This window comes from Andrena cerasifolii, chromosome 14 (assembly GCF_050908995.1).
Source record: "Andrena cerasifolii isolate SP2316 chromosome 14, iyAndCera1_principal, whole genome shotgun sequence".
Taxonomy (NCBI): Eukaryota; Metazoa; Arthropoda; class Insecta; order Hymenoptera; family Andrenidae; genus Andrena; species Andrena cerasifolii.
Window position 1 is genome coordinate 7,368,166 of NC_135131.1, and position 17,253 is coordinate 7,385,418.

The 17,253-nt window shown below is 44.5% G+C and overlaps 1 protein-coding gene across 4 annotated transcripts in view; it reads right to left on the reverse strand.

The window, feature by feature from the left end:
- The window catches only part of Fas1 (fasciclin 1 Fas1 domain-containing), a 276,409-nt gene that overhangs the window by 54,846 nt on the left and 204,310 nt on the right, over window positions 1–17,253 (reverse strand). For all 4 annotated transcript variants that reach the window (XR_013087038.1, XM_076826168.1, XM_076826169.1 and 1 more), the window contains exons 4-6: window positions 8,496–8,626; window positions 5,864–5,960; window positions 427–592 (exon numbers count right to left, since the gene is read on the reverse strand). Coding sequence is in view for 3 of the 4 variants with exons in the window: in XM_076826168.1 (XP_076682283.1) it covers window positions 427–592; window positions 5,864–5,960; window positions 8,496–8,626 (394 nt within the window). In the remaining variant the exon portion in view is untranslated. The remainder of the gene's footprint in view (window positions 1–426; window positions 593–5,863; window positions 5,961–8,495; window positions 8,627–17,253) is intronic.

Consider the following 17,253-nt stretch of genomic DNA (forward strand, 5'->3'; position numbering starts at 1 on the left):
AATGCTAAGCGCCATCGGCGAATCGATTACGAGATGGAACAGCGAAGATTAAATAATTCGCGCATCGAGCAGGGCGCGGCGGTGCAATTTATATAGCCGCGACGCGATTCCATTTCGCCCACTTATTACGAGCCCGGGCGAGAAAATTGCGGCAAGTTTAGGCGCCGATGATCGGCGAAACGGCGATGTCCTGCTAATTGGCAATTAACGAACTTTATTAGCCGGCGTCGGGCAATTGATAGACGAGGTGGAATTTAATGTCCGCGTATAAATAAAGGGACACATTGACCTGTACTAAAAATATTGTTCCGAGTCTCTATTTAGTTGTCCGGGTCTGTAGTTTCTTCTTAAAGTACGGTGATTTTGTCACTGTTCAGAGTTTAAACTATGTAGACCATTATTGTACGACGTAAAGTAAATTCTCACCTTTATCCTGCGCCTTGAGGAAGCTGACGGTAACTTTGACGTTGTCACTGAAGGCGAGGGTCTCATAGGGCAGATTATCAGGCGTGGCCGCTGTGAAGAGGACGTGGTTAGGTATCACGTGGCCATCAATTACCACGCGGTCCACCTTCTCCGGCCTCGGTGTTGGCTGCGATGGAATTAGAGAAAATTCGTCAGAAAAAGGATTACCCAACTAAATAGACTCGTCTATGATTACTACGTCGATACCTGAAGCTCTAATTAACCCTTCTTTGATTCCCTCTAACACTCCTTAGTATTACTACTTTCAAGAGGACAGGAATAAAATTCCAGATGCTAACAACATCAAGGTCTGTCGTAAAGTCTCATCCCGAGATGCGTATGAATATAATTAAAGGGTCGAGATGGACCCTCACAAGCTAGCCGCCGTCCATGGGTTAATATACTACTACCCAAACAAGCGACGATGAATACACGACGCATATACATATAGACCTCGCAAGTGACTTTACCCATCAGACAGATCCACTCTCCCCGCTTCGGGGAGGTTAACGCAAACTCGAGGAAACATCGGCCACGCCCCATCGGTGCATCAAGACCGGTGGAAAATATTTAATTAACCCCCTGATAAGACACCGCGTCCCCATTAATTACGCGCCCAGTTTCCGGCAACAACGTTTCAGCCCTTGTCCCACCACCCTCCCCGTCCCACTTTCGCCAGCCGCCGATTCTCTCGCGGGGATTCTGGCCTGGCGGGTACAGGCCCCGTGTAAACGGCCCCTAATGCGGTGTAATCGCGTAAAACCGCGTAGGCGGACGGTTACGTGAAAGACGCACCGCCAAAGGGGGTGGAAGGCTCGGGCGTAACGCGTCCTAGGGTCACGGGGGAGGCAACGAGCCGGTTAAGGGCACGAAATAACCATCCCCCCCTCCCTCTCACATACTCGCGCCCTCGTCGACTCGCTGGACTGATGATTACACGCTCCTCGTTACCTACGTACCCCGGGGTAAAGGTCGTTCCGCCGTAAAGGATGAGGAAGCCCGGGCATGAGCGATTGATTTCCGATCCGTAATAAGGCACGGGGACACACGTTGTTGCACGCGATTCGTATTAACGGCCACCCTCTGTCGCAACAACGTTCCGGCCTGACACAGATAAAGCATGTCGTCCGTTTACAGCGACACAGGACTTCCAGGACGCCAGGGAGGACCTCGCTAACAGCGCGTCCCTTTTTCGGCGGACGTCGCACAGTGGTCGGAACAGGGGTAGTAGGTGACATTCGGCCCAAAAATGAACTTTCGCCTATCGAAATCTACTGAATGCGTACTACTTCCTAAATGTCAAACAGTCCCGAAACTGAAAATATTAATAAAAATTAATAAAAATTGTATTTGGGACGAAGACTTAAACTTGGACATTTTAAAGGTAGCATTTTTCACCAGAAAAAAATGCTTCCTTTTTAGAAATGCCCTGACAACCCTGTTTCATATTTTCTCTCCGTTTTTATTCTAGAATGAAGAGTATTCTTTTGCGTTATGAATTAACACCGTTAACTGAAAATTACTGTTCATAATGTATTAAAAAACTAATGCTTAATGAAATACAGAAAATTGTCAAAGTTCTTTACAATTGACAAGGAATAATCTTTCAAATGGCTATTTGACTTTTCCTTATAACTCGGAAACGAATAGTTTCCCCAACATGCGATTCAAATCACTTAAAGAGCATTAAATGAGGAACCAAATAAACAGAATTAAATTTTTTATCACAAATAAGTTAAAAAATTGAAAAATAAATAAATAAATAAATGTAAAAAATATTAAATTATACATCATAGAAAATAATAATTTTCTTCTGTTTTGTTGGCGCAAATTTCATTGCGATATCTTTTATAGTTTAAAAGTTATACACGAATGTTCCCTACTACCCCTATTCCGACCACTGTGCGTCGGGATAGGTACGCTGTGCTCTGTGACGTGTACGCTGCTCTGTTTCGTGATGAACGATCTTCTTTGGATCGTTCGATGGGTAATGCTGAATTACTGGGTGACGTTAAAGGTCTCCTTCAAGGAGAACGGAAGTGCAGTGATATCGCGATAATCATTTCGTTGCTTAATGGAGATTGAGACGATCCTCCGTGGAAGCGTTTAATGAGAATCATAGAGCAAAGCGAAGTCGATCAGATCACAAAGGCAGGGGCGGAAAGAGCAAGGCCGAAGGCAACGACTCTGCGGTATTCAGTCCTCGGTTCATTCGTCGTTCCATCCTCAAATTCTATCTGTACCCTGCTCTCTATCTTCTCTCTTTACCTCCGCGGTTCTCGTGTGTAGCTTCTCCGGATCACCCGAGGCAGTGGAATTCCCCGAACAAGTAGCGATACAGAGGTTCCGTCGTGCAAAACCTCAGCCGCTGCTCGCTACTTCGTTTTACGTTGCGCGTCTGACTCTATCTTCGAGACGAAGAGTCACCCCCGCCTCTCATCCGCCCCATTTCTTGCATTATAGAGATTTCCGGGTTTAACAGTAATATTATTCCAGGGCCCGAACAAAGACCGACATTCTTCCGCCACTTTTTGTTTCTCGCTCGAGCGGCTGGCGTGACCTGGTATTTCCTGCGATCGTCTAGAATTTCACCCCGCTCCCCCCCCCCTCTGTGCTCAGGGTTCGAGTCTTTCTTTCAGCTAATTCCAGATGCAGGCTGCAAGCCGTACGTGCCTCCCAGTTTCGTGGAATTATTCACGGTATCATGTAAGATGTAATCACGTAACACAGCTACCGACGAAACGATTTCGTTCCCCCTGTTTTCCCCGTCCCTCGTCGTCGCTGCACCACCCCCGCGAGGAAATTGCTCGCGCCGCCAGCCGAAGAAATAAACTTCTTTTGTTCCCTTATCTAGCTCCTCGCCGTCTTTCCTTTCCCGTCCATTTGCTTGGAAACGCCCGGGAAATGGAACGCACGGGCTGATAGTTAATTACCGCGGATCTGGAGCGTATTGTCGTTGCCCATGGCACACGTTCCGTAAGTTATACGGTTAATACCTCTGTCGCCACTTTGGGCTAGAATCTAATTCGTTCTTCATTTTCTGCCTTTGCGTGTAGATTCGCGGTTGCATATTAAATGCAGAGAGGAATGAATTTAGGGGGTACAGAACGAGGGGAAGAGGTGTCGTTTATCCACCATTTCCTTCAATTATACCGTGAAAAGTGGGTATTAGTATGGGATCTGACGAAGAACATAGTCTCACGAAACCATAGTTTCGAGTGCCTTGCACAGTTAACAAATTCGCCAAAACTAGGGAGCCCGTGGTTCATTCAATTGCAGCAGTTCAGGTTTAAGGGATTAGGAACTACGATAAGTCAGACGCCTCGTGGGTTTCCTTTGCAAAGTAGATTAGCCACCACTTCTTCCTCGTTCTGTTATAGAAAAGAACTTCTGTCTACGAGACCGCATTGTCTCCGATATCACTTCTGCTGTTACCCATCGGAAACAGAAAGAATCTCCCCTCGTTCGATTCATTTCCCCTTCCCATTATCAATTTCCCCGGCAATCCGACGGTATGAATCGTTCAGCGATTTCTTCTAGCTTCACATTTTCACGGTGCCGACCAGCTCCCTCCATCGACTATCACCGGCGAGAGCTTTCTCAGCAGAACTTCGTTTTCCGAAAACACAAAAGCCATTCTCGCCCCCTAGCGTTCTTCGCCGGCCGTTATTAATTCGACTCTTCTTTCTTCCCGCTCGCAAGCGGTAATGGCCGCGTTGACGACCCCACATTCGAGAGGAGAAAGCTCCAGGGCTCCTTACATCCCAGCATTGAGGCATCGACCGTCGTTCGATTGGAAAAGCCCCGACGACGAGCTGCGCCGAGTGCTTTTCGATACGGTTCGATCGCTCTCGCCGTGAACGGAACGAGGCTTTTCAGGCCCGAAACTCGATTCTGCCTTTTTCCTTTACACCGCCGCGACCGCGCACACACGGGCGCGCGCGCTGTACGATCAAGGTACGAATGCGTATCCGATATCCCCCGACATGCAGCGCGAGACTCTGGAGCGAAAGTCTAGGCGACCCTTGAGTAATTTCCGCTTCCCCGCTGAGAACGTGCTTTCATTTTCTAGCAGACTGTCCCTTTCCTCGATACGTCCTGCGACGATGGTCATTTGGCAACCCTCGAGTAGGTACATACGCGACAGTATGTGGCCTACCTATTTTATTCAAGATAAAACTTCATTCGTTATTCTCGGATAAGTTTTATTCGAAATTTGTATTCCCAAGATGATTCGAATAATTGCCAACTCTGCCACGGACACACGTGGTATGTACGCTGTGTGCCGCGTATGTAGCGCTCGGAAAGAAACGAAGAGCTCGAGCGACTAGGAAAGGAGCGGAGATCTCGAGCGACTCGATTTCTATGAGCTTGGGGATTTTAGATCCCCGGCTAAAAGGATCAAGTTGCACGGAAGTCGTGGCACGAGGAAACGGGGCGCACGGAAATCGAGATACGAAGTCTACCGCGGCAGGGTGCGCCGGATACGATGGCCTCGTTTCGAGCAACTTTCCAAAATTGCGAACTTTTCGGCACGGTATCCCTCCCCTACGTGTCTTTCACAGTACACGGGTCTCTTTCCCCGTGACACGCCCACGGTATTCTTGTGCCGTTGCGTAGCGAAGTTTCTGGAAGTCGCTCGGCGGAAAGCTCCCCCGTTGCACGTCGATTTCACGCCCCAAAGTTTGATTGCGTGACCGTGGGGACCGATCGAACGCACGCGACTTTAATCGCGGAATTACGGGAAACCGGCACTGGTAAATTGCAGATCCTATCTCGGGGTGCTGTCGCCAGGTTGTTGTTGTTATTAAACCTGCTGGCTACATGATCATTTAATGGGGTCGTTGGCGCTACCAGCTACTTTGCGTAATCTTCGGCGCTACCATTTAGCGTTTCGCCTTTCTGATGCAAGCCGAGCGGGATAAGATCAACGTTCGACGACGAAGTTTAATTGATCACGTCGCTATTAATCATTTTCTGTGCGATATCAATCCCGCGATTAATGGCTTAATGTGAAAACTTGAGAACCGAGAACTACATGGCCGTTATTAACCTCTTCTTCTCATTTTTGTAACTAAATACTTTTTATTTATTTGACACGCTGGGCTTGAATTTTGTACAGTCTGAATATTATCATGGGTAGAGGTTCATTATTTGTCACTGATGGATGATTACTAGGTATTGCATCGATCAAGAATAATCCATTGATAAGCGAGTTTAATCACACGGCTAGCTTTATGGATTCTGGATCCATCTTGAACCTAATCGATCAGAATTTGTCGCCGTCGGTGACGAGCAGGACGCGCCGCCATTGCCCGAATCTTTTCAGGGCTTCGCAACAGGGGATATTAAGGTATTTTCGGGATGATCGATATGGGAAGGTTGCTAAGCAGCTTACCTTGAAACCCTCCTCAACAGGGATAAGGAAGGTGAAACGTCCGTCTGCCTTGAAGACCTCCTCCTTTTTCTCCTTGACGACCCGCTGTCGGAAGGTGCTGCAAAAAAATTATTAGTACCCGTTAAATGCGTGGATTCACATCTGGAAGAGTTTAATTGATATTTATTCGGTAAATAACACGTGTTTCTTCATTTAACCCAAGGAAATCGTCATTTCGTATATTTCGAACCAACGGAATCAATTAGAACCTTTCCTGAGGTTTGAAATTGTGCTCTTCAAATCAAATATTCAATTATTTGTTTGAATTTTGTCGTTTTCTGGTTTATTATTATCCGTCGGTTATTAAATGAACGTTAAAGTACAAGAATTATACGAACCGAGACCATGCTTGGAAAGTAAAGTTTGCGGTTGCGCGACGAAACCTGGCGAATCCCCGTGAAATATTGTACGAAAAAATTTCCGCGGAAGTATATTGCGGAAGTTTTTAAACCCCGGATGCCTTACGTTGCACGAACAAGCGAAAACGCTGCTCAGAACGAACTGGTAAATGAAATCAGAGGCGGATTCAGGAGCCTTTCTTGGAGGGGGTGAAATATGTAAAAGTGCATAAGAACATTTGTTTAACCTTCTTTTGCAAGATTTAAAATTTGCTTGTAAAAAATTCACATTAATTATTTATTCAGAAAAATACACAATGTCATAATATTTTTCTAGTTTATTACTCTTCAGGGGGAGGGGGGCGATCGCCCCTATCTGGATCCGCCCCTGAATGAAATGCAGGCAAGCTTGAAGAAGTTTTGGAGGGAAGAGGCTAATTCACTCAAGTTTTACTTTCTCGGGTGGCAGGTTCCACGGCGTGCCTTTAAATATCGATAAAGACTTGACAAAGTGAGCATCGAAGTTACTCGAGAACAACTACGGAAGTTGGCTCTATCTTCATCTTCCGGCGAACGTGAACGGACTTCGCGGGTATGTTTCGTTTGGAAGTTACGCGAGAGGGAGGACATTTCTGATAAGATGTAAGAAATACCTTGCAGCGTGACAACGAAGAATTTTGTGTAAAAATACAGCATGCTACAATCATTTTAATTTCTATGAATATTTATTTTCTACGTCACGAGTATAGTTACTGACATATCGAGTAAAATTATTGCACGGGTGTCCCTATTATTTGTGGGACTCAAGGTATGCCTAATATCCGCAGTCGAAAAACGATAACACATTTAACAACATTTACCATAAGGAACGCGTGTTTTTCATTAAATTTTTCCGATACGACGCGCAATCAAAGCGTGCTTTTTCGCCGATACATGATTGCGTTTCAATGGCTGCAGCACGAAGGACAATACACACAATCATTCGTTTCGCAGAGCATGCTCGTTAAAAAGGGGCGAAACAAGACACTGTTACGAGGAAAGCATTGTTTCATTGGTAAAAATGTCCCTATTTATTATTGAAAGGCTTTTGCTTATTGCGGAGAGCACTGCGGGAAAATACATTTGTTATATAAAACAATGAAGAAGCTATTCCTCTTTGAAAGAAAAATTTCCCCAGAAAATTGTGAAATACGTGTTATAAAAAACATCCCCATAATAAAACTTAAAAAAAGTAAAAAAATTACGCCAAGTACAGGAAAAAGTCGAGGACGAAAAAGAGTATTATCAAATAAATCACAACAAAAAATGGAAGAAACTAATACAAACGTAAGAAAAAAATTATGAATCACAAAAAATAAGAAGAAAATAATATCACCAAAAATAGAAGATAATAATAACAATATAAAAAAAGATGTGAAATCAAAATGAGCTGCAAGTACTATTACCCGGCCGAAAGAAGATCCCCAAGAGGCGGGCTCGGGTGATACAGTCCGTCGCTATGACGATTGGTCAAATCACCTATTTTGGCACACTTTTAAAGACGCGACACACGAATTTTGGTTATTGGCTGAAGTAGGCACATACATTGTCGCACCGCGCGACGAAGAGAGCGCACAAAACACATCGAGATCGAGTGGAATAGAGCGATCTGACCGACGAACGCCAAAGCAATAGTGTAGGCATCTCAGACGGTTAACCATTAATATATAATAACATAAAAATTTCCTTATTTTTCACAATATATTCAGGAAAGTATTATCATTGGTTTGGTTAGATTTTTCTGATTAAAATAAGCCCAAACGCAATCTCGCACAGATTGTTTAAAAAATAAGGAAATTTTTATGTTATTATATATTAATGGTTAACCGTCTGAGATGCCTACGCTATTGCTTTGGCGTTCGTCGGTCAGATCGCTCTATTCCACTCGATCTCGATGTGTTTTGTGCGCTCTCTTCGTCGCGCGGTGCGACAATGTATGTGCCTACTTCAGCCAATAACCAAAATTCGTGTGTCGCGTCTTTAAAAGTGTGCCAAAATAGGTGATTCGACCAATCGTCATAGCGACGGACTGTATCGCCCAAGCCCGCCTCTTGGGGATCTTCTTTCGGCCGGGTAATAGTACAACAAGGTGCTTTCCAGTAGCGTGTAAAGGCGATTTATTGTGCCTTAAATCGAAATCTAGCGTTTCCACAGTGAAAGTAATGTATTTACCTACGTATTTAAGTAATACAGATATAAACTGAATAGATACTCACCGAACTCGGTGAACACCCAAGTCAAGATTCTCACTTTGGTTCAGGAACTCGAAGGCGTTAGGGCTGTAAATCGGCATCTCCGCGGAATTAGAACGTACTGGCTCCAGCACTTCGTTTATTATGTGCAGAACCTGAAACAAAATGAAAGAAGCACACCTGTGCTTAAAATTTCCTGAATGTTTACTCGAAATCATATCGAAGAGGGACTTCGATTCTTTGAAATTCAATCCAGCGATATTTATCAGTGGACCAGTCGTACAGTTTCGGGTAACTCGATATACAAAGTCCAAATCAATTAAATCCTTCGGCGTATTGCGCACCGCGTTCGAATTTCGATCTAGCACCGAATTTACTCGATCTAGCACTTGGCACCCGCTTTTTGTTACCAACCTTTGAAACACTACGCTTTACTGGGATCACGTTGAAACTATAAGCGCCATTGTCAATTCGGCCATTAAATAGGTAAATCTGCTCGTGCTAACGTATTTGGTGAGCTCACAGTGGCGGGTTAATTTCAAGCTTTCCCACTAGCTCGTTCTGAGCCTCCCAGCTATTCCTCGTGATAACCATTTCTGTCTGAACTTTTCATTGTTAAGTAGACTACCAAAAAATGGATTCAGGGTCTATTTGGACCCATCCAAAATATTAAACTACACGCGTTATTTGTTATTAGCAATACTTCTTGGAAAAGATGAGAATTTTAGGCGACGACAAGGTGAGAACCCAATTTAAAATTATGTGCTAATACGAACTAGAGTCGGAAATATTCGAGTAGTGGAACTATTCAAATAATTCCGAATACGAATAATTTATTCGAATAACTCAAAGTGTTCGAATTTCAGATTGTAGCGAATACGAGTCTAAACGTAAAGACAAATATGAAAAGAATTTCACGATGAAGTGTGAAAAAATGATCACGTCCAAAACAAACTTCATGCTCAGATTCCTATTCGGTACAATTCGAAATTCGAGCACTCCGAATAGTCGAATCAGAATTCGAATTCTACTGGTACTCGAATACTTAGTATATTCGTAACAGCCCTAATACGAACCCGAGATTCAAGCGTGGTCGTTGAACGATTAAACATCTTGTTCGAGATAAAGCTCATGTGAATGGAGTGATAGCGATTATGCCACACGTGTTGGTTATGATGTAGCCACTCAACCCTCTTCAGCCGGCCGTCAAGAACTCATCAGACACCTCAACCCTACCATCCTACATCCTGGCCACTCGAGACTAATCGCTCAGAACGCTACGCAAGATCCCTTAATCCTTCGAAATAATGAAGAAAAAAAAACACTGCAATTGTGGGTATTCAGAAGAAAGGGGTGGCTCGTTTCCTGCGGCCGGCGCGAGGTGCCGTTTCAAATCGACAAGTCGAACGAGCTCGAGGAGAGTGAATTGCCCGCGGAGATCCGGGGCCCGCTTGTAAACGCTAGGGTACACAGTTAATCTCGTGAAGCTGCGAGGAGCCGGGCGATACAAGCGTGGCGGTGGCGTTCACGGCGAAGATATAGTAAGACAAACGACATCGCGGTAGCGACTGAAGGAAACGGGGACGCGAAAACGATGGAAGAAGAAGATAAAGTGAGGAACGAGAGGAAAAAGGGTACACCAAGGAACCCAGCGGGGTATTTATTCTGCGGCGGAGGAACGCAACTATTTCATGGGTGTCGAGTCGAATACCCCCCGGCGGAACTGGGGAGGACGGTGCCTCCTCTCCAGCTTCCGCCCTCATTGGAAAAGGTGCACCGCCATTTACTATCCAGAGCTCGCGACTGGAACGTCCTACCGCTATTTATCCGCTTTTCCTCACGATCGCCGTGATTCTTTTATCTCCGGGCTCCTCCTTCTACCCGATAGCACTCTTCTTTTTAGGGAACCGAGGGACGCGACCGTGCAGAATGATAGACTGCAAGCGATTCCAAGGGTTCCGTAGAGTCTGCGGCTTAAAATATCTTAAGTGCCCAAGTTTGTTTCATTTCTATGTGACCCCCCCGCTAATAAACAATCGGCGGCAAACAATACTATCTCGGGCTTCAAATAACAGTCTCGCGATAAATCGGTCACTTTCGCCGAGCTGCGTTCGTGCCTCGACTTCGAGCCTCACGCAAGCTCGCGATTGCGGAGTCCATAGGGGTGCACCATCGAGCCGGTCACGGTAAATCGCGAGGAGAGGAGGAAACTCCAGATGGCTGTCGATTCCAGCTTATAAACCGCTCCTCATGGAAACATTTCTTGCCCGGAGGAGCAGGCTAAAAGCTGCACAGTCGGTGTTCAATAAAGAAAAGGGGCTACAGAGATTGTACGATAACAAAGAAAATAGGAACACTGGGGGGCGGGAGGGTGGGTCGTGTTCCATTTATACGAGGAGGACGCTGCGGAGGACGCCGCGTCGCGCGAGAGAACAAGGGGTGGAAAAAACAACGAGACCCGCGTTTGTATGCTAGACCGAGTCCCTAGAAATGAATCGTTTCGCCCTCTCTTTCCCGCGAGAGAGACCGGGGAAACTTGCCGCGCTCCTTTGACGACCATTTATCTTCCCCCGCTGGACACGAATCATTGGCGAGGGAGGTTCGAGGCACCGAGACGAATCCTTAATTCCTCGCGCGATTGATACGTGCACCTATAGATATACAGACATATGCTCCCGGGGCGAGCAGGGGAGTCTGGCAACTTTTAAATTCGATTGGCTGCGACGGACAATCCTTCTCGGCCGCCGGCTCACCCAGGGCGTATATATTTTCTACCCCCTCACAGATGAATTTTACAGGAAACTGTTACGTGCGCGAAAGCCTCCCCTCGTATTCCCGAGACACGACATTTCTTGAGGGTGAACTTCTGGGACAACGGACGTACATCTTTCAGGGGAGACCGTCTGCTATTTCTCTTGCCGCGGTTAGAGGAATGGTTCCGTGCGGAACTTGGCCTGTGAAATTAAAGAGGCAGCGTTTTCGTGGGGTGTTTATTCTTTTATGGTAACGTCGCGGATTCGAGGGCGCGGCGCCCGACGGTGGGGGAGATGAACGAATATTTCATCGGGGCTTGATCGTAGGAGAGGCTGGGATACAATCGTTTAAGGACGAGTATCTTTTATTCATTCGGTTAAAATGTGGATTCAGTGTTTTCTCCCCCTTGTCGGTATATTTGTGTTTACTATGGATTATTTTATGTTTTCGCGAATTGGTTTCATTATGGGAGTTCGAAATGTAGGTAGTTATAATACATACTGCACGCTGATTGAATAAAATAATGAAATATAAAGAGATATGTTTTTGTGATCATTTGCACCGCGAACTAAATTAAATTAATTACGCCACTGAGCTCGCCAAATCGTAGAAATAATTGATGAATGGAAATGTTATTAGAATTCGCTGTGATGGTTAAATCAAATTAATCGAAATCAATATGTTTACCCTGCGCTGATATAATTTGCGAATTAGAGAACTAATGAATCACGTGAACAATGAGTTACAATTTTAATTAGAGACTGAAATACAAAATACCAATCCTTCAATGTTAATATAATATAATAATCATGGAAGCCGGACACGTTTTATTACCAATCTTGTTATAAAATGGTACCCTAACAGAATAGCTGAATTCAACATCGAGTAACAGAACCATTTAATTCGACGACAATATGTTCTGTGGTCATGTAGACTTGGCATTACTATTTCTGCTTAACGAAGTTAATAATAATTATAACCTCTTGGCGATCTAACGATATACAAACTAATTCTATGCTTTTTAGAGCGAAATCACTTTGCGAATTCTAAAGCACAATGTTCCTGTATTAATACTGTTCGATCCCCGAACGTATTGAAGGGCCTCGCGAAATTCCATCGACTACGGTCCGAACGACAGAGATATTTCGGTACTCCGATTTAAATGTGCCTCATTCCGTCGCCGTTTTTACAGATGACAGAACACGGGGAGAGGGAGAGGCTGAACGTTCCGCCAAGAGGTCGTTAATCCGAAGTTTACCCCATCCTGGCCGCCGTCTTGGGGCCGAAGTCACGTTTACACCCTCGAGCGCGGCCATTAATAAAAACAGGCGAATGGTTCGTTATGGCTATTCGTAATTAATTGTGTCTTCGCGGCATTCCCCGGGAACGTGTAATTTAACGAATACTAAGTTAATGGGCCGGAATTTTACGGCGACTTCGAGTGTCTGCATCGCGTGGCTACGAGCTTGCGTATATGGAACGTTCTGCGTTAAACAAAATTTACATACGACACAATGAAACGCGGAAACTGAAATCGCACCCCACCACATTTTGATACATTCCAAATCTCGATGAATGTTGAATCTGAACATGCAAGCTTGATGATTGTAAGAATAATATTTTATCGACACGTAATACCTAGCAGAAATATACACACTTTTAAGTACCGCGTCCCCGTTTAATTTACATTATTACTGTTACTTCAGTCTGCTGCGGAATCAGTTCGAACAAAGGTGGAGCCTTTTCAAAACAAGAATAATCACCCGTTGTTTCGCTAGCGTTAAAATATTCACCGAAGAAAGTCAACAGGGTTTCAATCCCGGCGTTCAAGCGCGGGAGCTCCTTCTGGGTCACGCCGAACAATTCATTCGGTTCGCCCCACTTCCGAAGGCCATTACTCCACGAAGAACGGCGGCGCGACGGTAAGTGATACGAAGACGTAAAAACACATCCAGCTCCCGGTTATTCCCCAACAAACACGCGCAAGACCGCCCGCGATAAGCAATGGACTGGCGAATCGCGAGCATAAAGTAGCGATTCAATTCCGCGGGGTTGCTGTAAGGGCACGTTTACGCCGATGCAGAGGGCGACAGGATTTTGGGGTTCATTTCACCTTAGAAATAGTGAACGCGACATTTGAAGCTTTTAAAATTAAATTTCAGAGTACAGAGACATTAATAATTATTGTTCGTAGTTCAGACAAGTGAAGGGTTAAATTTTAAACATCAATTTTCTCAAATTTTTAATGAAAGCTGTCAGCTGTTAACAACCCCCAAAAAGAATAATTTCTGCACTCATTATCCTTTGAAATGGACCGTCAAATGTAAAAGCACCTGTTTCCTCGCTTTGAAACATAGCTAGACCCAGTGTTTCAAGTTCCTTTCCTGAATTGAAGCGCAAGGCGTGTAACACCATCCCTGCCCCTTTGCTCCCTTTAGAATCGATCCTTTTCAAGGGTTGCAAGTAAACACATTTTGCAAGAAAATACTGCAAGCAATGTAACCGTATACCGAAGCTCTTCTTCGTCCCGTACAGTAAGTCTGTAAGCGGTTCTGGGGTCGATAGGGTGTGGCGTCGAGACACCATGGCGCCGATCCATTTCCTATCGCTATCTTCCCCCTACTATGCGCGAGGATGTTACGCCAGATTAAAACCAGATCGACCGTCCCCTGCTAATCCCCATCGGGAACGGAATTCATGACGTTTTCTTGCTGTTCGCGCTTCTGGAATGCTCGTGGCATCGGTTACTTGGCAGACATTAATGAACTAGCCACTGCTGGCGTTCGGAGCGATCTGGTGCTATGAATCTCGATCGAGATGTCCGACAAACTGCGAACTACTCGGTGTGCTCCTTCAAGATTAATGAAATGCCACGAAATTTGCTAGAATAATTCGACTGTTTGGACATCGCGTGCCCTAATCCGTTCAGACGTCCATGGCGACGTTAATTATTCTGTGATCGCGAGGCAGCGCGAAACGACACGTAGAACTTCGCGTAGCCGCCCTTTGAGCCGCGATTCCTGCTCCAACGGTAATATGAAGACGTGAAACGAGAAAGCGCAAAGGAACAGCGCAGACCACAAAGACTGCGAAGGATCTTAAACTCCACCCCCAACCACTACCCTCAAGGCTACGTTGCTACGTAGACCACGCGATTGTAATTGGCTGGAAGCAGTTTAAGTGAATCAAAACACCCCGCGGAACTTTAAATCTTCGCCAAGTTCGCGCAACTTTCGATCGCGATAATAAAACATTTCGTTCGTGGCAAAAAGGGGGAGAGTTTCCAAGTTGAAGCTCTCGAGTCCGGGGCCGTTGCTCGCGCCAAAGAATACAAACGAAATTATCCGCTTTAAGTCCACGGGAGACTCGTCGAACCGGGCTGCAGTGGGGTGGTTCGATCCCTCATCCCTCAAGAACCAACGCGATTTTTATTTCATCTGCTCGGCTATCACGCTCATTTCCTTCCACCTTGCGAACCCACCCTCTTCCACTGACCCCGTCCTGCCTGGCCTTCCCAGATCGTGTTCCCATCGCCATTGGAAACCATCTTGCCGCGTTCCCTCGTGGCGTGCATTTTTTAACAAGCCCGTAACGGCGCCCCCGCTTCGTCCCTTGGCACGAAACAGATTCGGCCGGCGACGTTCACGCCGGCGAAATCTCAGCTTTATTTCGTCCCAAATCGAGTTACCGCGGCGGAGCCAACTTCCCAGATACTTCTTCCCTTTTTGTCCCGTCGCATTCCACGGGCTCCTGGGACAAGTTTCTCTACGGGCTGCCGGAGTGTCTCGTAAAAGGGAATTGTGCCATGAAGGAAACGCAAAGTGCGACCACGGGAACGGCCTTGAAACGCGAAATTTACCTCCGCGGGACGAGGCTGTCCGTAATGTTAATTCCGTCGTTGCTCAATTCACGAGCCCGCTGAGATCGCTGTCCAGCTTTAGGCGAGTACTGCATTCTCCTCTGAATGGAATGTGAGTCATAAAGTTATTGGCACTTCTTTAAGGGCTGAGAAGTTCAAATCTTCTGTTTGTAGGTAGTAGATTGGTTGGGCAATAGGGGAGCTTCAATTTCAATCTATGGGCTTTCGTAGTTTGAACAAAATTTGTGGAAGTAACTCCTATTTCCTAGTGGCACTTTGAAGCTTAGTATACCTATACTTAATTTAACAGGGAACTCGTTAACTGTCGTATTGAAATTTTTAGTGATTACCGCTGTTACTAAATTGGGCCACAACCATTCCTCTTTCAATTAAATTTTGAAGTCCTGACACAAAAGCGCAAATGCTCAGGGTACTTTCGTTAATATATCATTTTAAATTACTGCATCAGGTTTCTGTCATCTCCTTAAAACGTCCCTCTCATAAAACATGAGCAGCAAATCTTTTTCGTGTTTCCTGATACTATCGTAAACAGAAGCTTCGAATATAAATAGTTCTGACCCCATTCGCATCTGCATAGTTGCATAACAATTGAATGGCGACATTAAACAATCCGGCATTCTAGTATCGTTCAATTGCTTCGACTTTCCGCAAACAATAACAAGGAAGCTTTAAATTGTCTCGTGTCGTAACTCGCGATAATATCCTATCGATTTATCGATGAAATATTTCGCCGCTCCGTATCCAGTTTGCGCGAATACGGCATATATTTTACATATCTATCGAATTGAAAGCGGATATGCGCGCATTATTCCTATAGGCGTATTTCAAGCACAGGCGTGCATTCTATATTCGTTTATATCGCATCGGGATGAACGTTGAATTTCACTGCCAGCGGAGATAGCTTTTTAAAAACAAACCTACAGTGTCCTCGACGTTTCCTTCGTCTCCCGACTTTATGGTGTTTGTTCTATGCAAATGATGTAATGAATAAAAATTGATCATAAATTTAAATTGGAACATTGCTGATGTGTATCTTGTAGCTGAGGCCACGTCGAATTTACTTTATCCATTTCTTATTCGATTTCTGCTGTATTATATTACAGTTCCGATTTGTCGTTCATTTTTACACGATTTTGGCTCGATTTTAATGGAGATCTTATTTAATGTTGGATGGATTCTTTTTTTTTATGTCTTAATGGCTGTGATTCAAGCCTGGCTTAATTATTATTCGCTTTCCATTTGGTCGTGGTTTGTTTGTTACTACTTTGGGTTTAGTTTGATTTCAGTGTGATTCTTATTCGACTCGGATCCGATAACAGGTTAATGGTTATTTCACTCCGGTACGATGCCCATTCGATTCAGTTCAATGTCCATTTGATTTCACTTCGCCTCTACTTCGCTTCAGATCCACTTTAATTTACCTCGACTGATTCGGTTGATTGGAGCTAATTTCGCAGTACCACTTCGTTCACTTCGGTTAAATTCGTTCGAGAGTTTCCAGTACCTGACGTATCATAATTTTCTGTCCCTAATTCGTTTACGTTTTATTATATTCGTACTTTTAATCGAGAGAATTACAGCCGAGGAAATACGCGTGGAAGTATTTGTAAATTTATTTTAGAACTGAAATTGATAATCACGACTCGCTGACAAAGGATTGCTTCCATAATCAAATTTATTTCAATGTAACAGAGACAAGGGACGTTTCCCTACTTCCTTTCATCATTGGGCAGTCGACAAATATTTTCTAAAGGTATTATTACGACTTCATTTACGCTTCCAAGCGATTCTGTAATATGTATTTATTAATCCAATTGATAATATCTGCGAATATCAGTGTTTGCACGATAATTTATTATTGCGTTACGTACATTTAATTTGCATTTAGTATAAATTCCAGTTATTAATATTTGACTTTATCTTCCTTGGAAAATAAATATTTTTTTATTATCACGAGATAACAATTTTAAATAAAACCGGGACTCGGTGAAGTATTGTGTTTCCAAGCAACTACGACAATATTCGCTTCATAAAATTCATAATACATGTCGTTGCACGTTATCATTTAATTTCCTCCATTGAAAGTAATGCTTCAGTTTCAACGGGTAGCCAACAATGTGCTGCGATCCCATTCCCAGTAGGGTAGAC